Source organism: Melitaea cinxia, chromosome 26 (genome assembly GCF_905220565.1).
Source record: "Melitaea cinxia chromosome 26, ilMelCinx1.1, whole genome shotgun sequence".
Taxonomy (NCBI): domain Eukaryota; kingdom Metazoa; phylum Arthropoda; class Insecta; order Lepidoptera; family Nymphalidae; genus Melitaea; species Melitaea cinxia.
In genome coordinates, this window is record NC_059419.1 from 5,881,326 (window position 1) to 5,900,705 (window position 19,380).

At 35.6% G+C, this 19,380-nt stretch overlaps 1 protein-coding gene across 1 annotated transcript in view; it reads right to left on the reverse strand.

The window, feature by feature from the left end:
- Window positions 1-19,380, reverse strand: part of LOC123666432 (putative leucine-rich repeat-containing protein DDB_G0290503) — a 37,341-nt gene that overhangs the window by 13,656 nt on the left and 4,305 nt on the right. Inside the window, exons 2-8 of the mRNA XM_045600523.1 lie at window positions 8,100-8,180; window positions 7,416-7,587; window positions 6,833-6,952; window positions 3,954-4,061; window positions 3,237-3,366; window positions 2,761-2,949; window positions 1,446-1,649 (exon numbers count right to left, since the gene is read on the reverse strand). Of these exons, the coding sequence (XP_045456479.1) occupies window positions 1,446-1,649; window positions 2,761-2,949; window positions 3,237-3,366; window positions 3,954-4,061; window positions 6,833-6,952; window positions 7,416-7,587; window positions 8,100-8,180 (1,004 nt within the window). The remainder of the gene's footprint in view (window positions 1-1,445; window positions 1,650-2,760; window positions 2,950-3,236; window positions 3,367-3,953; window positions 4,062-6,832; window positions 6,953-7,415; window positions 7,588-8,099; window positions 8,181-19,380) is intronic.

A 19,380-nucleotide genomic window follows, 5' to 3' on the forward strand; every position in this document is an offset into this window, starting at 1 on the left:
GTGAGCACGGGCGACACGGCGGCGTGGCGCGGCAGCACGCGGCGCGCGGAGATAGAGGCCTACGGGCCGCTAACAGAGCACGCGGGCGGTCACCTTGTGGTCGGGCGCGTGCGGCAGCGGCGCCGTGAGCGTGATGCTGCGGTGGAACTTGCGGCGGCGCGGCTCCACGGTGAGCACGGGCGACACGGCGGCGTGGCGCGGCAGCACGCGGCGCGCGGAGATAGAGGCCTACGGGCCGCTAACAGAGCACGCGGGCGGTCACCTTGTGGTCGGGCGCGTGCGGCAGCGGCGCCGTGAGCGTGATGCTGCGGTGGAACTTGCGGCGGCGCGGCTCCACGGTGAGCACGGGCGACACGGCGGCGTGGCGCGGCAGCACGCGGCGCGCGGAGATAGAGGCCTACGGGCCGCTAACAGAGCACGCGGGCGGTCACCTTGTGGTCGGGCGCGTGCGGCAGCGGCGCCGTGAGCGTGATGCTGCGGTGGAACTTGCGGCGGCGCGGCTCCACGGTGAGCACGGGCGACACGGCGGCGTGGCGCGGCAGCACGCGGCGCGCGGAGATAGAGGCCTACGGGCCGCTAACAGAGCACGCGGGCGGTCACCTTGTGGTCGGGCGCGTGCGGCAGCGGCGCCGTGAGCGTGATGCTGCGGTGGAACTTGCGGCGGCGCGGCTCCACGGTGAGCACGGGCGACACGGCGGCGTGGCGCGGCAGCACGCGGCGCGCGGAGATAGAGGCCTACGGGCCGCTAACAGAGCACGCGGGCGGTCACCTTGTGGTCGGGCGCGTGCGGCAGCGGCGCCGTGAGCGTGATGCTGCGGTGGAACTTGCGGCGGCGCGGCTCCACGGTGAGCACGGGCGACACGGCGGCGTGGCGCGGCAGCACGCGGCGCGCGGAGATAGAGGCCTACGGGCCGCTAACAGAGCACGCGGGCGGTCACCTTGTGGTCGGGCGCGTGCGGCAGCGGCGCCGTGAGCGTGATGCTGCGGTGGAACTTGCGGCGGCGCGGCTCCACGGTGAGCACGGGCGACACGGCGGCGTGGCGCGGCAGCACGCGGCGCGCGGAGATAGAGGCCTACGGGCCGCTAACAGAGCACGCGGGCGGTCACCTTGTGGTCGGGCGCGTGCGGCAGCGGCGCCGTGAGCGTGATGCTGCGGTGGAACTTGCGGCGGCGCGGCTCCACGGTGAGCACGGGCGACACGGCGGCGTGGCGCGGCAGCACGCGGCGCGCGGAGATAGAGGCCTACGGGCCGCTAACAGAGCACGCGGGCGGTCACCTTGTGGTCGGGCGCGTGCGGCAGCGGCGCCGTGAGCGTGATGCTGCGGTGGAACTTGCGGCGGCGCGGCTCCACGGTGAGCACGGGCGACACGGCGGCGTGGCGCGGCAGCACGCGGCGCGCGGAGATAGAGGCCTACGGGCCGCTAACAGAGCACGCGGGCGGTCACCTTGTGGTCGGGCGCGTGCGGCAGCGGCGCCGTGAGCGTGATGCTGCGGTGGAACTTGCGGCGGCGCGGCTCCACGGTGAGCACGGGCGACACGGCGGCGTGGCGCGGCAGCACGCGGCGCGCGGCCGCCGGCGCCGCGCCGTGCGCCTGCAGCCCCACGCGGATGCGCTTCGTGAGCGCCTGCGGCGGGAACAGCGCCTGGACCTGCGCCCGAACGGTTTACATTAATAGATCTACTACTAATAGAGATACTTCCCACTCAATGGCCCCCAATAGAATTTTCTCCTGTCGGGGATCACACAATACACGAGCACAAACGCCAAGACCGCGACAAACGACATCGACAATCTATATGGCCATGGCCGTTTGTCGTGAGCGGGGATCGAACCCTTGACCGCCAGCGCAACAGCCAGTTCTGAGACCGCTGCACCAACGCGTCGTCATTAATAATGTCAGTTAATGTCGAATAGGATTGCGGAAAATCGGGATGTTTGGCGAGAAGTTGGGGAAGCCAATATCCAGCAATGGACTGGGATAGGCCAAAGTAAGGGAGTAAATGGTTAATGCCCAGTTGCTATAGTCAGAATACCTCTTGCCTTGAATTCCTCAAATTTCATACAAGACATGTTTTATTAGAGGAACGAACTCTTTTTTGAGTAATTTGAATCTTAGCCTTGAACTAAAGACTTTTTATCCACACTATATAATAGTAAAAAAAAATATTTCTTGATCAAGAGTGGTAAATGTAAGAAAACGATTTATGTGAAAACAGATAAGCTGTAATTTGGTGAGGCACTATGACTATAATAGGCATTGCTGTGAACAACTAAAAACCCAAATTACAAAATGAAAGTAGTGAAAGTGTAACTGTTTCGGTTTTAGGAAAATATTGTTCAGTACATTGTGTTATGAAAGATTCATACACTTAAGCGTAAGAAGTAAAACAATATTCTTGTTTTTAGAGCTTCTAGTGAGTATAAATAAAATTTTCATTTAAAACTTTTGAACACTATCTGACAACACTTTTGACTTTAGGGAAGTTTGGCCCATATGAAATCACTAAGATTCAGCAAATTTTATTTACTACTGGACTAAATGTCCTTATCTGGTCCGACTTACACAGCTATGTTACACTGTTCCTGTGGTCAAAGTGGCCAGAGCTGGATTGGGATGAGGTCGGCAACGCGCTTCTTCTGCTTCTGGTGTTGAAGACATCTAAGAGCTACGGTAACCACCTACCATCAGGGGGGCCGTACACTTGTTTACCCCCCCCCCCCCAGTAGCATAAAAAAAAAGAAAAATGAAGGTAACATACCTGTGGTATATGCGCAGAGGATATGGTCCCCCCCTCTGGACCAATAATGTGAACTTCCTGTCGAACTCTGGACACAACGGCCAAATAGTGTGGGAAGTCACAAGTTATGATACGTGTCACTCTCTCGCCATTCTCCCCAAGACTTTCTCCGCTGTTTCCGTGTTCTTGTCTTTCACGGGTCAATGTTTCCTAAAAAATACTCAAATTGTTTTCTGTCCTTACTCTCGCAAGTAGCAAATCAGGCAATTTCATGCAAGAATTAGATTAATTTAGTTATATTGTTTTTATTATTTTTCAATTGAACTTGTTGACAAAAAACAGCTAATATATGAAATTATTTGAGGGTTTATCCTTTTTTAGGTATTTAGAATTATGGTTATGTTATGATCAATTTAATTTTTTTTTATTATATTCTTAATTTATTTCTTTTTTCTTTAAATAATATTATTCAGCTATGGCTTTATACATTTTTATACCTGTATCATGGGATTGTCATTATTGTGTAGATAATGGTCTTGCCAAGTCTCGCCGGTGTCAGACCTCAGTATAACGATCTCGCGTTCTGGGCACGAAGCCGTGAAGATGGGCACTTCGATGATTACTGGCCTGGAATAAAAAACACACCATTTTAAAAAATTTAGGTTTTAGTTTTAAATAATTTTTTACGTCATCTTAATTTAATTAAACAGGTAATTTTTAAAACTAGTCAAGTACAATTTTCCAAAATTCCATCTACGATACTATTTGAAAGTAAACCCGTTTATAAATAGGCAAGCTATTTTAAACATATATATTTTTTAAGAATTTACGTTATGTTAGACTTGATTGAAAGGAATTAATTTGATTTCAATTATCAGTAGTAGCTGGTACTACTACTGACATTTGAATTAAAATTGCATATTACTTTTGAAAATTGACTCTTTAATTCTGCTATTAATGATGGCGTAAATTGAAACAATTAAGGCTTTTAACAAAAGATATAGGAACACTAAGACTTCAATAACATTAATAGAAAATTGTTATTTTATTACACAGAAAGCCAACACAATGTTTTTACATTGTTATAATTTTTTAAATGAAATTTAACCATGTAAATTGTTATTACATATTGTAGACTAAATCAACACATGGACGGAGTTAGAGAGTTTATGTATAATAAAGAAAAGAAAAAATATACAGTTATATCTACTTACGCTAAGAACTTAGCTCCCTGTGGTTGTAACTCCAATAATCTCGAAGCTAACGCCTCTCCTTCCATCAATGGCGGAGGCGCTGCCGCGGGAGCACGTCTTGTTGCAGCGCTATTAGATAAAAAATAATAATTTCAAATTAATACTTAAATGTAAAAGAGAATTTAATGAATATAATAATATGCGAGTTAATCATAATATTGATTGATTGAATTATTTAGCCTGTAACGTCCCATTGAGCATAGGCCTCTTTTCCCATGTAGAAAGGTATGAATATAAATTTATATTATAATTTTAGAAAACTTTTTAACAATTATGAAGAAGTTTATCATTAATTTTTATCAATTTATTTACAGTCTTGTTCACGTTCCGGTTTATTTGTGGTTATTTTAAAAAATATATATATTTCACAATATCCACGGGCTCTTATTTGTCATGCCATTGAATTACATTAAATATTTGTGTTACTATCGGCGGTCGTTTTTTACAATAGTTTTACTTCAGAACAGCTTTAAGGTTGTTATTTGATTAATAAGTACTCATTTTTTTTTAATTTTTGTACCAAAGCCATTTCATTTTATTTTTATTTGACCCAAAACATCACTTGCGGTGACAAAATCTTAATTTTAGATATGCAGTATGTGCAATCAGATAAAAATAAAGTTGAAGACATATGAAAACAGAATTCATTAAAGAACTTCGTAGGACGAAAGACCCGTGTCATATTTAAATATAATCTTACTTACAAGGAAATCTTAATGAGATGACGCACAAAGCAGTGTTACCTCGATATAAATATTCTCGACCTATTTGTTTGCGGTCATCAACGATTTTAAATACAAACTAAATCTTATCAAAAATCGTAATCATTATTTACAATCTATTATATATATTATAATCATTATTTATAATCAAACATACATTTGAATAGAGCAATTAATTTGTTGGTGTGAAAACTTATCTAATTATGAAGACGGGTCAGCGCAGTGATCATAGATTTAAGCTAACTGCTGTGGGTCCAAACCCCCACTATAATCATCTTTTATTACTTTTTTTTTGCCGTGGTCAGGCGTTTACGCAAATTTTCTTCTTCTAAAATAAAGTAGAGTTTAATGCCCAACGTTGCTATTAAATCCGCAATGCAAGAATAATGATCGTTATTAAGTATTCAGATAGGCCATAATACTAACAGCTTTATGTGCTCTCCGAAGCACGGAGGTGGGTGAGTGGTGGGGAGGTGGGAGGTGGGAGGGGGTTGTCAATATGAAATATAACTTCCATTTATTTATGCTTGTGTTGATTTCGCTTTATTTGGTCATTTTAAATGAACGATATTTATCACGAACATTTTCTGTCACTAAAAATGGCATGTCACGCAATACCGCCATTCATTCAGACGTTAAATCCAATATTTTACTACGTAATCATTATAGCTTACACGAATGTCATATTTTTGTTGCGATCATATTGTATCAGAATCTTATTTCTTTGCCTATTTCCTACAATTTCCATAAATATTTAGCTTTTAATAGTGCCAAAAAGCAGTGATGATTTCAACAATGCTTCGTAGAATAGTATATCGTTACATGGTTAGACATGATTTGTCGACCTGTTTAATTTATTTATTTATTACCAAATGGCATATAAATTGGATACACATTGTGACGTATATTAATAAAAGACATACACACAGACAATATGCAAAAGTGGTTTTATTGATATAAGCAATCTCTTACAAATAACTTTTGATGATTCTGCTTTACTCTTAAATCGAAAAAAAAAAATTATAATCGCGAGAGGTAATAGCATAGGCTCAGTATTTGCGGTTGAGGGTCTGATCCAAGCTCATGACAAACATTTTGTATAGGAAATACAGATGTATGTCATAATCACACATGTTTCCAGACACAGGAGAAAATCCTAGTAGAGGCGGTTGAGTTTGAACCGTTTGTTTATTTATTATATAAGCATTTATTTATGAAATATATGTGGATTGATTTACTGTCTTTTATGTACAATTAAAATAACAGAAACATATGTAAACATAAAAGTCGTGAGCACTATGTGGCAACGTACCAAAAAACCGAGGACATTTGTGTTTATGAGTCAGTCTGTACCGACCTTATACTATTGTTGGGTTATTACCACTTGTACATGATTTTCTGAATCTATTTCAAGAAGGTGTCGTAAGCGAATGAATAAAGAAAGTTTTCTCACGTCATTTCTATGTCTCGCTTAAATTCATTTTGTATTTGGTGCTATAGTTTTGGGATATTGTGTTGGAGTTTTGCCTTTGAATTTTATTTACAGCGTTTTAATGGAAATATTTTATTCTAATATACATATTGTAAATATGAACACTTTCAGACATTTTTGACTTTCGGATAATTTATAATTAAATTATGGATATTTCGGATAAGATATAATTTAGATAAGAGGAAGGTAAGATAATGACAAGATAGTAAAGTTAGATCGGTTAAAGGAACTAGAAATCATCTCAAATCAGAGAGTTTCCAAGCAGATATAGATACTTTTCCTAAACAATTTTCTCACTAAAGTATTGCTTTATATCGAACAAAATTTCTAGACCACTTTAATCCATATTTGGCATATAATTGTAGTCCAAAAATCATCACATCAGTCTGTTGCGAATGGAAAAACAAAATAGCTTTTATTAGTGAACAGTAGGAAATATTCCCTATCTCTAGAAGCACCTTACAACTATTAAATAATACGTGTTCTTCGAACGTGTTCCTTTGGTAAGTAAGGCGGTTAGGGGAGGTCGGGTTAGGGTCGCGCGATGCTTCTACTGTTGTAGGTGCCTGTAGCTACTCTAGTCGCTCCCATCAGACCTAGACTAGTTGTCTGAAACAATAACGTACCGGCAAGTGACTCTGGTAGGCGCGGCGCAGGCGGCGGGCGGGACGATGATGCGCACGCCACCGCGTCTCTTAGCTTTCATGGCGCCCCCGCGGGCGTCCACCACGAACGACACCAGGAACCTTGAAAATTCATAAATTAACATAAAAATTATATTTATTACCTTTAAATTTTTGAATATCATATCAAAAATTGACCGCTCCAGCGGGGTTCGAACCCGCGTCTCCGACTGACCGTGTCGGCGAATTCCTAACGTGTGGGTAACACAAAAATAAAATCGTACATATTTATTACCTTTGTCTATCTCTATATCTGGAATCAAAATTCGAACCAAAATCATTTTCTGAATCTTCTGTATTGTACCTCTACAGTAACAGCTTATAAATACCCATTGCTTGGCAAAGTACTCTTAATGTATTATTCTTGACTATAGTCTGTGCTATAGCACATAAAGAGAAATTTAAAATACTAATATCAAAATTGGCGGTACTAATAATGACATAGCGTGCCCTGTAGGTGAGAGCTATAGTTTCATTTTTGGCATCCATACAAAAAGTCAAAGTCAGGTTAAAATGTGCATCTCACCCAATGTCCAGCGGCTGTCTCTCGATGGTGGCGACGCGGCTGTCATTGTTGCTCGGCCAGAGGTGTCCGTCCGTGACGCTATCCTCTAAGGGCCTCGCGCGGTTCAGTGTGCCCGCCTCGCTGTTCATGTAGCGGTACTGCTGTTGCTGTTGGATCGGACACTCGACCTCTCCTGTTACAAGAAATTGGCTATTATAACACAGCGTAAATATTGGGCACTAAATTATAAATTTGCCAAATTCTTTTTATGTTGATAAATCTCTATTTATTTCTATGAAAATAGCCAACGAACATGTTTAAAGTGAGGCAACAGAAGAAAAGAGTACGAAGTCGAAAAACAACATTCGTTACTTCCTCCTTACTTCCTATAATTTCATTATCTCAGTATAAGTGATGTTATGAAACCGCCTATTATTTGCTATATTTCTACAAAAAGGTAAAACAATGATGTCAAATGATGATGACATATAAACATAAGCGGTACTGACTGAGGTTATTGGCACCATTATGATAGGATCGTAGACTAGTAGCACCATACAGGTACATTGTTACATTTTTTTTACGATAATATGGTAATACCAACTGTGCTTAAGCTGCTCAACTCAACTGTGCTTAAGTGGCTCAGTTCTATCATTATAATAATATCTTTGCTTTATACCTATGAAGTTTTGATTGATATCTTACCGCCTTCGTCTTCGGAGTCGCTCATGAATGTGTCCTGCATAAGTTCAGGCGCCGCAACCCGATATTTGCCTTCCAAACCACCTGGAACAATTGATAATTTACATTTAGATAAAGTAAACTATGCAAGAAGCCTTTTATATATAGATTGAAAATAATATTGTACGTATACCGTGGAGCATTCAATATAGCGTACCTGTAGATGTAGTTTTGCGTTGGATAGTTCAAGTGATAAATATGAAACAATATTGTTAAATTTATATGTATTTTATGATTTAATTAATAACTTATTATTTTTATTATAGATACATGTCGAAAATAAGAAAAATAATTTTCGAATAATATTTAAAAGTAACCTAAATAATATGACCTATTATAAATATCATTATTTTGTATAAATATGATTTAAAGTTTATAAATTTTCAACGCATCTGAATGCTAATATATGAAAGCATGGATTCTTATATTTAATGGAACCGTGCTTAGAAAGCGTTCATAATACCAGCACGCTGTAAGGAAGTCCCTAACAGTTTAAATAAGGAACGTAGTTTGTGCCCGCGCATGCACAAATAGAAACGAAATTGATATTCAATAACAAATATGAAAGAAAGAGACGGCTATACAAATATCTCGTTCTGACAATTTTCGGTACCATAATCAATTTACATAGTACAGTTAAGTACATTGACAGTATCAATGATATATATGAAATGAAATGCAACAGTATACACATCACGTGTATTGTACAAGCTGTAAGAAAAGTTGGAACGACGCCTGAATTGCATTCATTGAGAAAATCGATTCCCATTATAGGTATTACTGGCAATTTATGTGAACTTTATACATATATGAAAACTTTTAACGTTATTTATTATTTCTTTTTTAAAACAGTAAATAAACAATGCTAGTAAAATGTTTAGTGTTAATCGCTTCGAGAAAATTTTATTTGATCTACCCTTAATATTTTCAAACAAAGTTAAACTTACTTCATGCAATCACTGAAAAAATAGCTTATCAGTTTTAATCGATACATTTTTTATGTTTAATAAAAGGAACAGAAAATCTCAAAGATATTCTATGAAATTAATAAGCGATCTTTTGTATTTCGATTTCATCATCCTTACAAGTTATATTCCTAAATTAACATTTTAATACCGTGCACTGTAACTATATTCCCACGTTCGTGTTCAAAACCATTGTAAAATATTATAAAAAAATTACGTTCATGTAATACAATAATATACTATGAGGTCAGCGAGTGGGTGTTCAATTGACTCTACCATCACCTGACTTACTGACATCTGACTTCATCTAATTGAGAGTGAAAATGTTTTGAATACCTATAGAAGATTGGATAATTATGTTAAATATTTATCTTTCATCTGACCCAAATTTTTATTTACATTCTTTTTTGTTTGCGGTTTAAATGTTCGTGTTTTTGTAAAGGAAAACACATTGAAGAAATTTTTGTGTGTCGAAACAAATTGTTTGACAAGATTTCCAGTGGACCACCTTGGCGTAATATTGTTTTACTTAAAATGGAGAAAACTTTGATAATCTTTTAATGATGACTGTTACTTTTATTTATTTTATATGTAATTGTTTTAATAAATATCTGTTTTGTTAACTGACTTCCAAAAAAGGAGGAGGTTCTCAATTCGACTGTACTTTTTTTTTATGTATGTTTCATCAGAACTTTTGCCCGTGTGGACCGATTTCGACAATTTTTTTTAATCGAAAGGTGATGTGTGTCAATTGGTCCCATTTAAATTTATTTGAGATCTAACAACTACTTTTCGAGTTATATCTAATAATGCGTTTTTACTTGACGCTTTTTTTCATCGACCTACGTTGTATTATACCGCATAACTTTCTACTGGATGTACCGATTTTGATAATTCTTTTTTTGTTAGAAAGGAGATATCCCTAGTTTAGTACCGTGATAAGAAAACCAGGATCTGATGATGGGATCCCAGAGAAATCGAGGGAAACTCTTGAAAATCCGCAATAACGTTTTACTGGGTGTACCGATTTTAATTATTTTTAATTTAATCGAATGCTGATGTTTGTCATGTGGTCACATATAAATTTTATTGAGATCTGATAAGTACTTTTTGAGTAATCTTTGATAACGCGTAGTTACTTGACTATTGTTTCGTCGATCTACGTTGTATTACTCGTCGATATAATTGAAGTCGGTTTTTTTTCGTTTGCGAGCAAACACAATTATTTTTCCATCTATTCGCTGAAAGTTTAATATTATATGATTAATTTATTTATCGTATCTCGAAAAAATCGTGGGAAAATTTTGCTAAAGTTTAAAGACAACTTAGCAAGAGGAGAATAATAATTAATAAGATAAAATTAATGATCTGAACGTTCTTATCTGTGCTATCAAGACTTATTTATACAGACATGTTATTATTATAAGGTAGTGTCGTTAGTCGACTCTTGTGGGCACTTTATCTATTGCAAGATATTCATAGTACGAATGATATATTAGACTTTATTTAATATTTGGCTTTGCTGAAAGATCTTACACCATAATTCGAGCTTTACGCGAACATTTACATACATAAATAAAGCAAATATGTACGATTTAATACTTCTGTAATTTTGATAATTTAAAAGCAAGGTCACTGCAATTATCCGATACTTGTGTTAGAACGAATGACGTAACAACTGAACAAGAAAACTAAGCACGTATGATATTTTTTTTTTATTTGTGAATGCATCAACGTATTTACGACGCAATTACCTCTAAGTGCTACCGTGAACGCTTTTATGAATCAACGCCAAGAATAGATCGGTTCAAATATTATTGAACGATATCTTTTATTGATATTTAAAAATAAATAAAATGTAAATGGGGCTATTATTACTTGGATTGTTAAAAATATTTAAATTCCGAATCTTAAATGTTAAATGTTTTAAAATTGTTATGTCGTGAGTTTATATATATACATATACGAGTATAACATATTTATGGTTTTAAGAGGTTCACTTTAAGAAAATATTAGCCTGTACTAAAAAGTGGAGTAATTTTATACTGTATTTTTTCCTTTTCATTAAAAAAATACATTAATTTACGCAAAAGTACACTAAAATTATGATTATTTGCATAAAAGATAATCTTAATTTAATTTTAATTTTTTTTTTAATTTAATTAAGATAATAATTAAAATTAAATGGATCTACGTAATCTTGAAACAGATTATACATGAAAACATGACGTCAGTTTAATCATATTAAAACTCGCATCATTGCTTTCTGTCTGTCCATCAAACACCATGCCGTGTTATTTATTGTTCCTTTAACAGCTATTAATAGTTTCCGTTAGTGAAATAGGTATCTTCTAACTTCTATTCAACCTTTTCAAAACATAAGAAAATCGTGATCCTAAATATTTCGCTCTGATTTTAAAAACTATGTTATATTTCTTTTATAATAATTTTAAATTTACTTACTGAATTATTATTTTATTCGATTAGGCTTGCGTAAGCATTTCCGAATAGTAGCCTTACAATTTTGTCACGTCATTTCTACGTTAAGTCACCTGCTTCGAATACAGATTCCACTGACAAGGAATGCTAATTTAACATATCTTAAAAAAACATAATTAAAATATAGAATAACCAATATGTACAAAAGATGTTCTTATTTCTATAAAAGAGCGATCTATTTCATACATACTTTAGGCAACGTACCTGAAGAAAATAAAGCGGGACCAGGTTTAATATTGAGAAAAAAAATTCTAAGCAGACAGACAAGATATACAGTTATACATATACATATCACATATAGACACATACATTTATAAGCAGAACTTTACAATGTTGCTACATACATGTTTGATCAACTATCCTACGAGAAATTCAACGCATATTAATCACACGCTGTTTTATACTAAAAATAATCTTGTGTAGTATATACCTCCTTTTTTAGAGATTTAGAGAATATTAACAACCGCTCTGGTGTAGTGGTGCAAGTAGTCGCCTAAAACATCGACGGTTTGCGAGTTTGCGAGGTGCCTCGGAGAGCACGTTAAGGCATTGGTCCCGGTTCATAAAAACCTGATAGCGACCGTTACTTCTAGTACAGGCTGAATCGTGATCGCGATTAGAGAATTTTAATATTCTGTATTAGCGAATATCATACTATCTGTTGGTATTTATCAGATACATATCTATACCTTATAACACATTACTCATCGACAAAGATTAGCAACAAGGTTTTCTCGTGTTTTCCATCAACACAATTGAAACACGTTTTAATTATCCGTAGTTAATAAGCAAATTTATCGCGACGTTCATTTTTATGCAGCTCAGGATAACAAATATGCTTTAATATGTCATTTATACTCGGATGATGTCAACAGTCGCTCCTAGCGTGTAAATACTACCCACATCGCTACCCGCTTACCGTTTACCCTTAATAATGATGACCTCAGGCTCCTTTTTAGATACTACATTGACCAATAATATGATTATAGTATGCGATTTTACTAAAACGGAATATCGGGATATCTGCAATACTTGCTTTTAAGTAAGAATTTATTTATCGTTCGTTTGCATAGGTAAATATTGGATTCAGCAGATTTAAAATATATTATTGGTTTAAAATATTTGTTTATTGAAGAAGCTTAAAGACTTTAAAATATCATGATATGAACATAAAAGAAGCAGTGAACAATTAATGTTAGTTCATTCTCCATTTTTTAAGTTCTTGTCACACAAATATGAAAACGAAGAAATGATTGCATAAAGATTAGAAAACTATATTGCAATTGTCAAAGATAAAAAAAAAAAACAAAAAATTAACAGCTAGTTAAACAAAAATCTTAGAAAAGAAACCCTTCATAAGACTGCTAACCAGATATACATATATAATGCAATAAATAGGCTTATATGAGTATATTTAATAAGCGATGGGTAAAATACTGCAATGTTAACATACGAGTGTTCGTACATTAAAAATACGTGTACAAAGCAATACTTTTCTAGAGAAGAAATATAACGTACTATTCTAAAGTGTCAACTATAAAAGTTAGACTAATAAAACTCTTTTCATTTCTTCTCAGAAATGTTGTCACAGAGAAAATGAAAAGAAAAAGGCAGAATTAGCCGATATAAATACAGCTGTACTTTTATTTATTTCTGCTATAAACTTAATATAATATAAAAGCGTGAAGGTTCCGTTATAAATTCCTTTAATTATATACGACCCATACAAGATAAGCTAGTCAAAGCTAGTCAGTGTAAAAGCGGGAAAACTCGCATCACTCGTCACTACTACAGTTAGCTATACAATTTTTCTTAGCGACAATATCGTAAGTGTTACTTAAATAAGTTAGTTTTAATTTGTTCAAGACGGTTATGCTACGCAAAACCGCATTAGATCAGCGTTGTGAATTAAGCTCTGATCCTTCTCCTACATGGGGAAAGAGGCCTATTTTCAGCAGTGGGATATTACAGGCTGTAACGTAAGGCGTATGTTACGCTTCAGCATACAACGATTATTCTAATCCTTAAACACCAAGGACATTTCTAATAGTACCATCATTCTCCTAATTTGTAATCTTTGGCGGCTTTACAGTAATACCAAATTAGGAGAAATTTTTAAAGCAGTTGTAAAAATTAGATTATAATGAACTTAAAATATTTGCATACTTTATGTATAGACTAAATTATTCAAATATTGGATAAGTGTATAATTTACATTACGACAGACTTATAACATTTAAATTAACTTTCCTGTTTTTTTTTTTTCAAATATATGTGCGTGTTCTATGTTTGCTATTCTTCTAATAAAATATTGTAAATTTCTAAAATATAAAACAGCTCGTGGAAAAATTATTGCATATTAAATTAATTTGTAATCTAGTAATTTGTTTGAATGCACAAACTATCTCTGATCGAAATCAGTCTTTTAGCGATATCACTAACTTTACATAGGATATTTTACACTGTTTTCCCTTTTTATAAATCTTAGCTCCGTCTGTATGGTAAAGCTGAACATTTTGAAAAAAGATCTTCATTTTTTTATCTGTTTATCTATCTCTTCTTCAGCTAGTGTTCACATTTCATATAAGCTTAGTGAGGACACCACTTACAATCACGGGTATGGTAAGTTAAGCATATAGTGCAGTGTGTCCATACTCGTACAAATATTTATATATGTTCATGACTGTACTAATGTTATCGTGAGTTATTCATGTCCATATCTATGAAAAGTTCGTTTTAATGACACGTGACAATAGCAAGCCGCTTAATTAATGTATCCTTTAACCTAAATAGCACTATAACGCCTGTCTCCTTGGTTTTGTTTGAGTTAATGTCCCGCACATTGCTCTATTGTTCTCTAAAGTTATAATAAAATTGTATTTAAGATTACGCAAATATCTGTTTTAGGTAAATACGTACAAAACTGAGAACTGAATAATAATAAGTTAGGTAATATCAACGTTTTACTGAAATAATTTTTATTGAAATTTATTATTGAAATTTATTGAATTTTACTGAAATTATTTTTGTTTCTCAAATAAGTTATAATCAGGTGAATCTTTAAATTAAAACTGAGTAAAGGACTTCTGTTCGCTGAATAAGCTACCTTCTTACGACAGTGCTTGTATCCTTGTTTTATTATTATAAACAATAAGATGTACTTCAGGATTTTTTTAGAGAGTGAATACACTGCATTTTAGATGCAAATTTTAAGCAATCAATGGAGGTTGTAGTAGCATTTTTAAAACCAAACTTCTCATTTTTACAATCTACTTTTTATAATTTGGACAGAATAAACATAATAACCACACAAATTACAGATTATTAAAATTAATGTACAATATTATGCTTGCCAATTTACATAAAAGATGCTGTAAATTTATTTAGTCTGGAATATACTAGTGTTATGTAAATAAGCTCGCAGTTATGTTGATACGTCACATTACTTTACAATAGTGTACACAGACTGTTTACATCATTAAACTCATCTGGCAGGTGATGGACACGCGCAATGATTGCCATTGTCACAACACCATTCCGCCACATCGGATCTTATTTGCGTTAAATCGCGCCCTTGATAATGTAGTGTGAAAACTGATATTTGAAATTGGAATTTTATATCTTAATATGACAAATAAAACATTAAAGGCGTGCTTTACCGACTTTAAATAAACTTATCTGATTTATAAAGGAATCCAACTGATAAAAGTTGATGACAATTTTTTTTTTACCATCATCAAAATCCACTGCACTCCTCAGACATTTCTATTCGAGACCTGTGCATCTAAGTTATAGTTAATTACTTCAGGTGAAATAGGCTTTAAATGATTGATTTATATCCAGCTAATAAAGCCTATCCGTAACTTATGTTAGCAATAAATTTTATCAGCTATTGGTGAAACAGGTCTTTAACGTATTTTTATACTATTTAGTTATAGTATTGTTAAGAGTTAATTTTGCACTTGAACTTTTGTAGCATTAATTACTTTCTTGAGAACTCATTTAACTACGATTAAAGCCATGTAAATTTGTTAGATTTACAGAAACAATTTTTCTATTTATATTTGACTATGTGTATTAATGAATTGTTGACGAACAAGATAATAATCAAGACCAGTTTATTGTGTGTAAATTACAATAACGATGCCCTGGACACGTTCTGACGTAGTTACGTTGTCATTATATAATATAAGTTTAACAACTATAGTAATTTATTTCTTAACTGTCTTGTGTTATTTATAACAAAATTCTAACGAAGTCAAACGTATAATATACAATATGAAAAATAAAATGTCTGTCGGTGGCATCGTACCCATTGAACGGATAGGGATTTGCAATAGATCTTAGCGTACGTGAGTTCTTCATTTTTGGTAAAAATCCAACCAGCAATTTGAAGAGTATTAACTATTTTTAAAATAAAACTATGTAAGGCTTTTAGATTAACGGTAAAAAAACACGACCTTAACTTATAAATAAACAAAACAAGATTACGTCATACTCTCTTATGTTATGTCCTCGAGAATGTTTACAGATAATTTTGGAAACTAAGCTTAAACAAGGTCAACAAATATGGTAGTAGGTAGTATTTTAAAGTTGTTTACTGAGGTCATTATTGTTGATTTTCAGCGCTAAAGTTAGTCTATGACTAATCCGGAAATTACAGAAAACATTCTTAGACAAGTTTTTAAGCTTCTTTTCAAATATTGTTGAATAAGAAATTAATATAGAAGACTAGGTGCGCCTCGCAGTTTGCCCGCGTAATTCGGGTCCCGTGGAAATAACGAGATACAAGCCATCCTATGTGTTATTCTGGGATACGTACCAAATTTTATTAGAATTAGTTGAGTAGTGTTAGAGAGGGAGAGAAAGAGAGAGAGAGAGAATGAGAAAGAGAGAGAGAGAGAGAGAGAGAGAAAGAGAGAGAGAGAGAATGAGAAAGAGAGAGAGAGAGAGAGAGAGAGAATGAGAAAGGGAGAGAGAGAAAGAGAAAGAGAGAGAGAGAGAAAGAGAGAGAGAGAGAAAGAGAGTAACAAGCATCCATCCTCATAAATATACGCTCTTATAATATTAGCTGGATATAAACAATTAGTATCAAAGATTCTTTGGTGGTAGCAATTTCGCATTTTTTACCTGAAATACAAATAGTAATATAAAAGTTAATGAAAACTTTTCGAGCGTACGATCAATGATCACGACAATCCCATTCAGACGATATTGGCTCACTTGAAACTGGTTATTTGTTGATACCGAGCTTCAGGATTCTGTTAGCATTGTTACGTTAATATCTGTGTTTGCTGATACAATAATTTCATTGTGCGATACCTGTGTGATCTCATCACGGTTGTAACATGAATGCAAATTGACTTAAATTCTACATCCTGATTTCTCATTGAAAGAAACGTTTGATTTGATTTATTGTATGACGATGTATGTTGACTTTGCATTGGATGTTATAGTGAAACAGTTTTTACAAGAAAATATGGCAATATTCTTATTTCCTGAGTGAAAAGAATAAAATATAATTATACTAAGAAAAATTGTAAATCATATTAATCGTAGTGCACTGCTGAAAAATTGCGTGAACTTTTGTGTGTTGCCCATAGTCATCACGCTGGGCAGGCTGGGCTGGTCTTCGGATAATGTAGTCTTAAGTTTCCATAATTAACTATTAGATTACAAGTAAACACAATATTGTATATTTTATGATTATTATGTTATTTACATTATTCATTACTTGCATGTGTTAGGAATTCTCTAAGGATATCCGTTAAAATTATAATGCAGCACTTTTAAGCTGACTATCGTAAGATAGATAGAGTAGATATAAGCCTCAAGTACCGTTTTAAAATACATCTATTTTTATAACGAAAAGTATTTAAATCGTGAATGAAGATAAAGTGTTGTTTTATTAAATAAAGTACATATTTTCCTTGCACTCAATATTTGATCCCTAAATATAATTTTGTTTCGATCGCCTACTCTTGGCAACCCTAACCAACTAATTCAACATTATGCAAAGCCTAAAGGACAATATAAAATTACACTGACGTAAAAGATTCTTATAAAAATAATATAAAACCATACGACGTCTCTAATCTTGTTCCCTACATAATACATCATACGTACATTTTCCATTACAATATAACTTTATTTATTGATTCATTTGTACAGGTCACGTGTCAATGATACGTCGGTTTTATGATTCTAACCTTACGATTTTATTTGATTCTGATTTATGGCGTCATATGTCATTTGAACATGGAACAACTTTGTGGTATACGATGGAATTGCTTTTAAATATAGGTACTCGTAAGTTTGAGAAAACAACTTACGTTTTTATTCTAAGAAATTAACACACTGCAACACGCTAGCGAGTGTAATTTAAAAGTGAGTTTACTGATTAAAGTATAAGGAAAGCAAAAGAAAATTGCTCTTGTATTTTTTTTTTTTCATAGATAAGCTTACAAAAGTAAGTAGCAGTGAAAATCGATCTTAAAAAAAATTGAGCATAGAAAAAAGTTACTTGAAATTAGGGTTTAATTATACACACAAATTTGATGAACTCTTATATACATTATCTAATATATAAAATTCTCGTGTCACGGTGTTCGTAGTTAAACTCCTCCGAAAAGGCTTGACCGATTCTCATGAAATTCTGTGTGCATATTGGGTAGGTCTGAGAATCGAACAACATCTATTTTTCATCCCCTATCAAATTTCATCCCCTATTAAATGTTAAGGTTAGTCCACCCCAAAATTTTTTATTTTTAGATAAATTGTTTTTTATTTTATTATGATTAGGCGTTGAAAAATACATACAACCCCAAATTTTCACCCCTCTACCACCAACCCCTATTTTTTAAATAGCGTTTAGCGTTAAGACAATGTTTGCCGAGTCAGCTAGTTTTCTTATATTATTATTATATCTGTATGTTCGTTATCTTTTAGATTTTCAAACAACAAATCGACAAAAATCCAAGTAGATAAGTTTATTATATCATAGACTTTTTCTGATGAGTCATCGCGTCAATCATTTCTATTTTTACTCCATAAATGAACTAACACCCCTCGCAGTTTCAGTAGCTGGGGAATTTTTAGCAATTGCTTAATCATTATAAGTTGACATGTTACTTTTGACTAATGAAACATTCTAAGATTGAAAAATTTATTAAAATCGGTTAATTTTTCAGTATTTCGTGATATTGAAATAAGAATACGCGTACTAAGTTACAAAGCTATCTTTCATTTTATTGATTTATTATTCAACAATTGTATATTACATCTCAAGATAGAAAATCTTAAGGCTTTAAGTCGACCTTTAACTCAACATATTGTATAGTTGTGTAATGAAATGAAATAAATAATATATATGAATAGAAGATACATTAAAACTCATAATTCTATAGGAAAATAGAGCAAAACAATTGAACACAATCCCGTACGCAGGTTCGCGGTCGCCAATGTATATCTCTATATGAGGTAATCATGATGTAAATCAGCTTCGACCTTGACTCGGCTACTGGGTTACGCTTTGTTAGACGATAATTTACATATCCTACGCTTCTCATTTTCTCAAATTGAGGCTATTCAAGATTATTATAAGAACTTGACTATTTTTATAATGAAGGATTCAGTTGAATTGCCAAAATTATATGGCTAAAATGAAAATTTGTGGTGCATTATGTTTATACTCCAAACATGCCACTTATGATGACGACACGTTGGCGCAGCGGTTACGGCACTGGCTGTTGCGCTGGCGGTCTCGGGTTCGATCCCCGCTC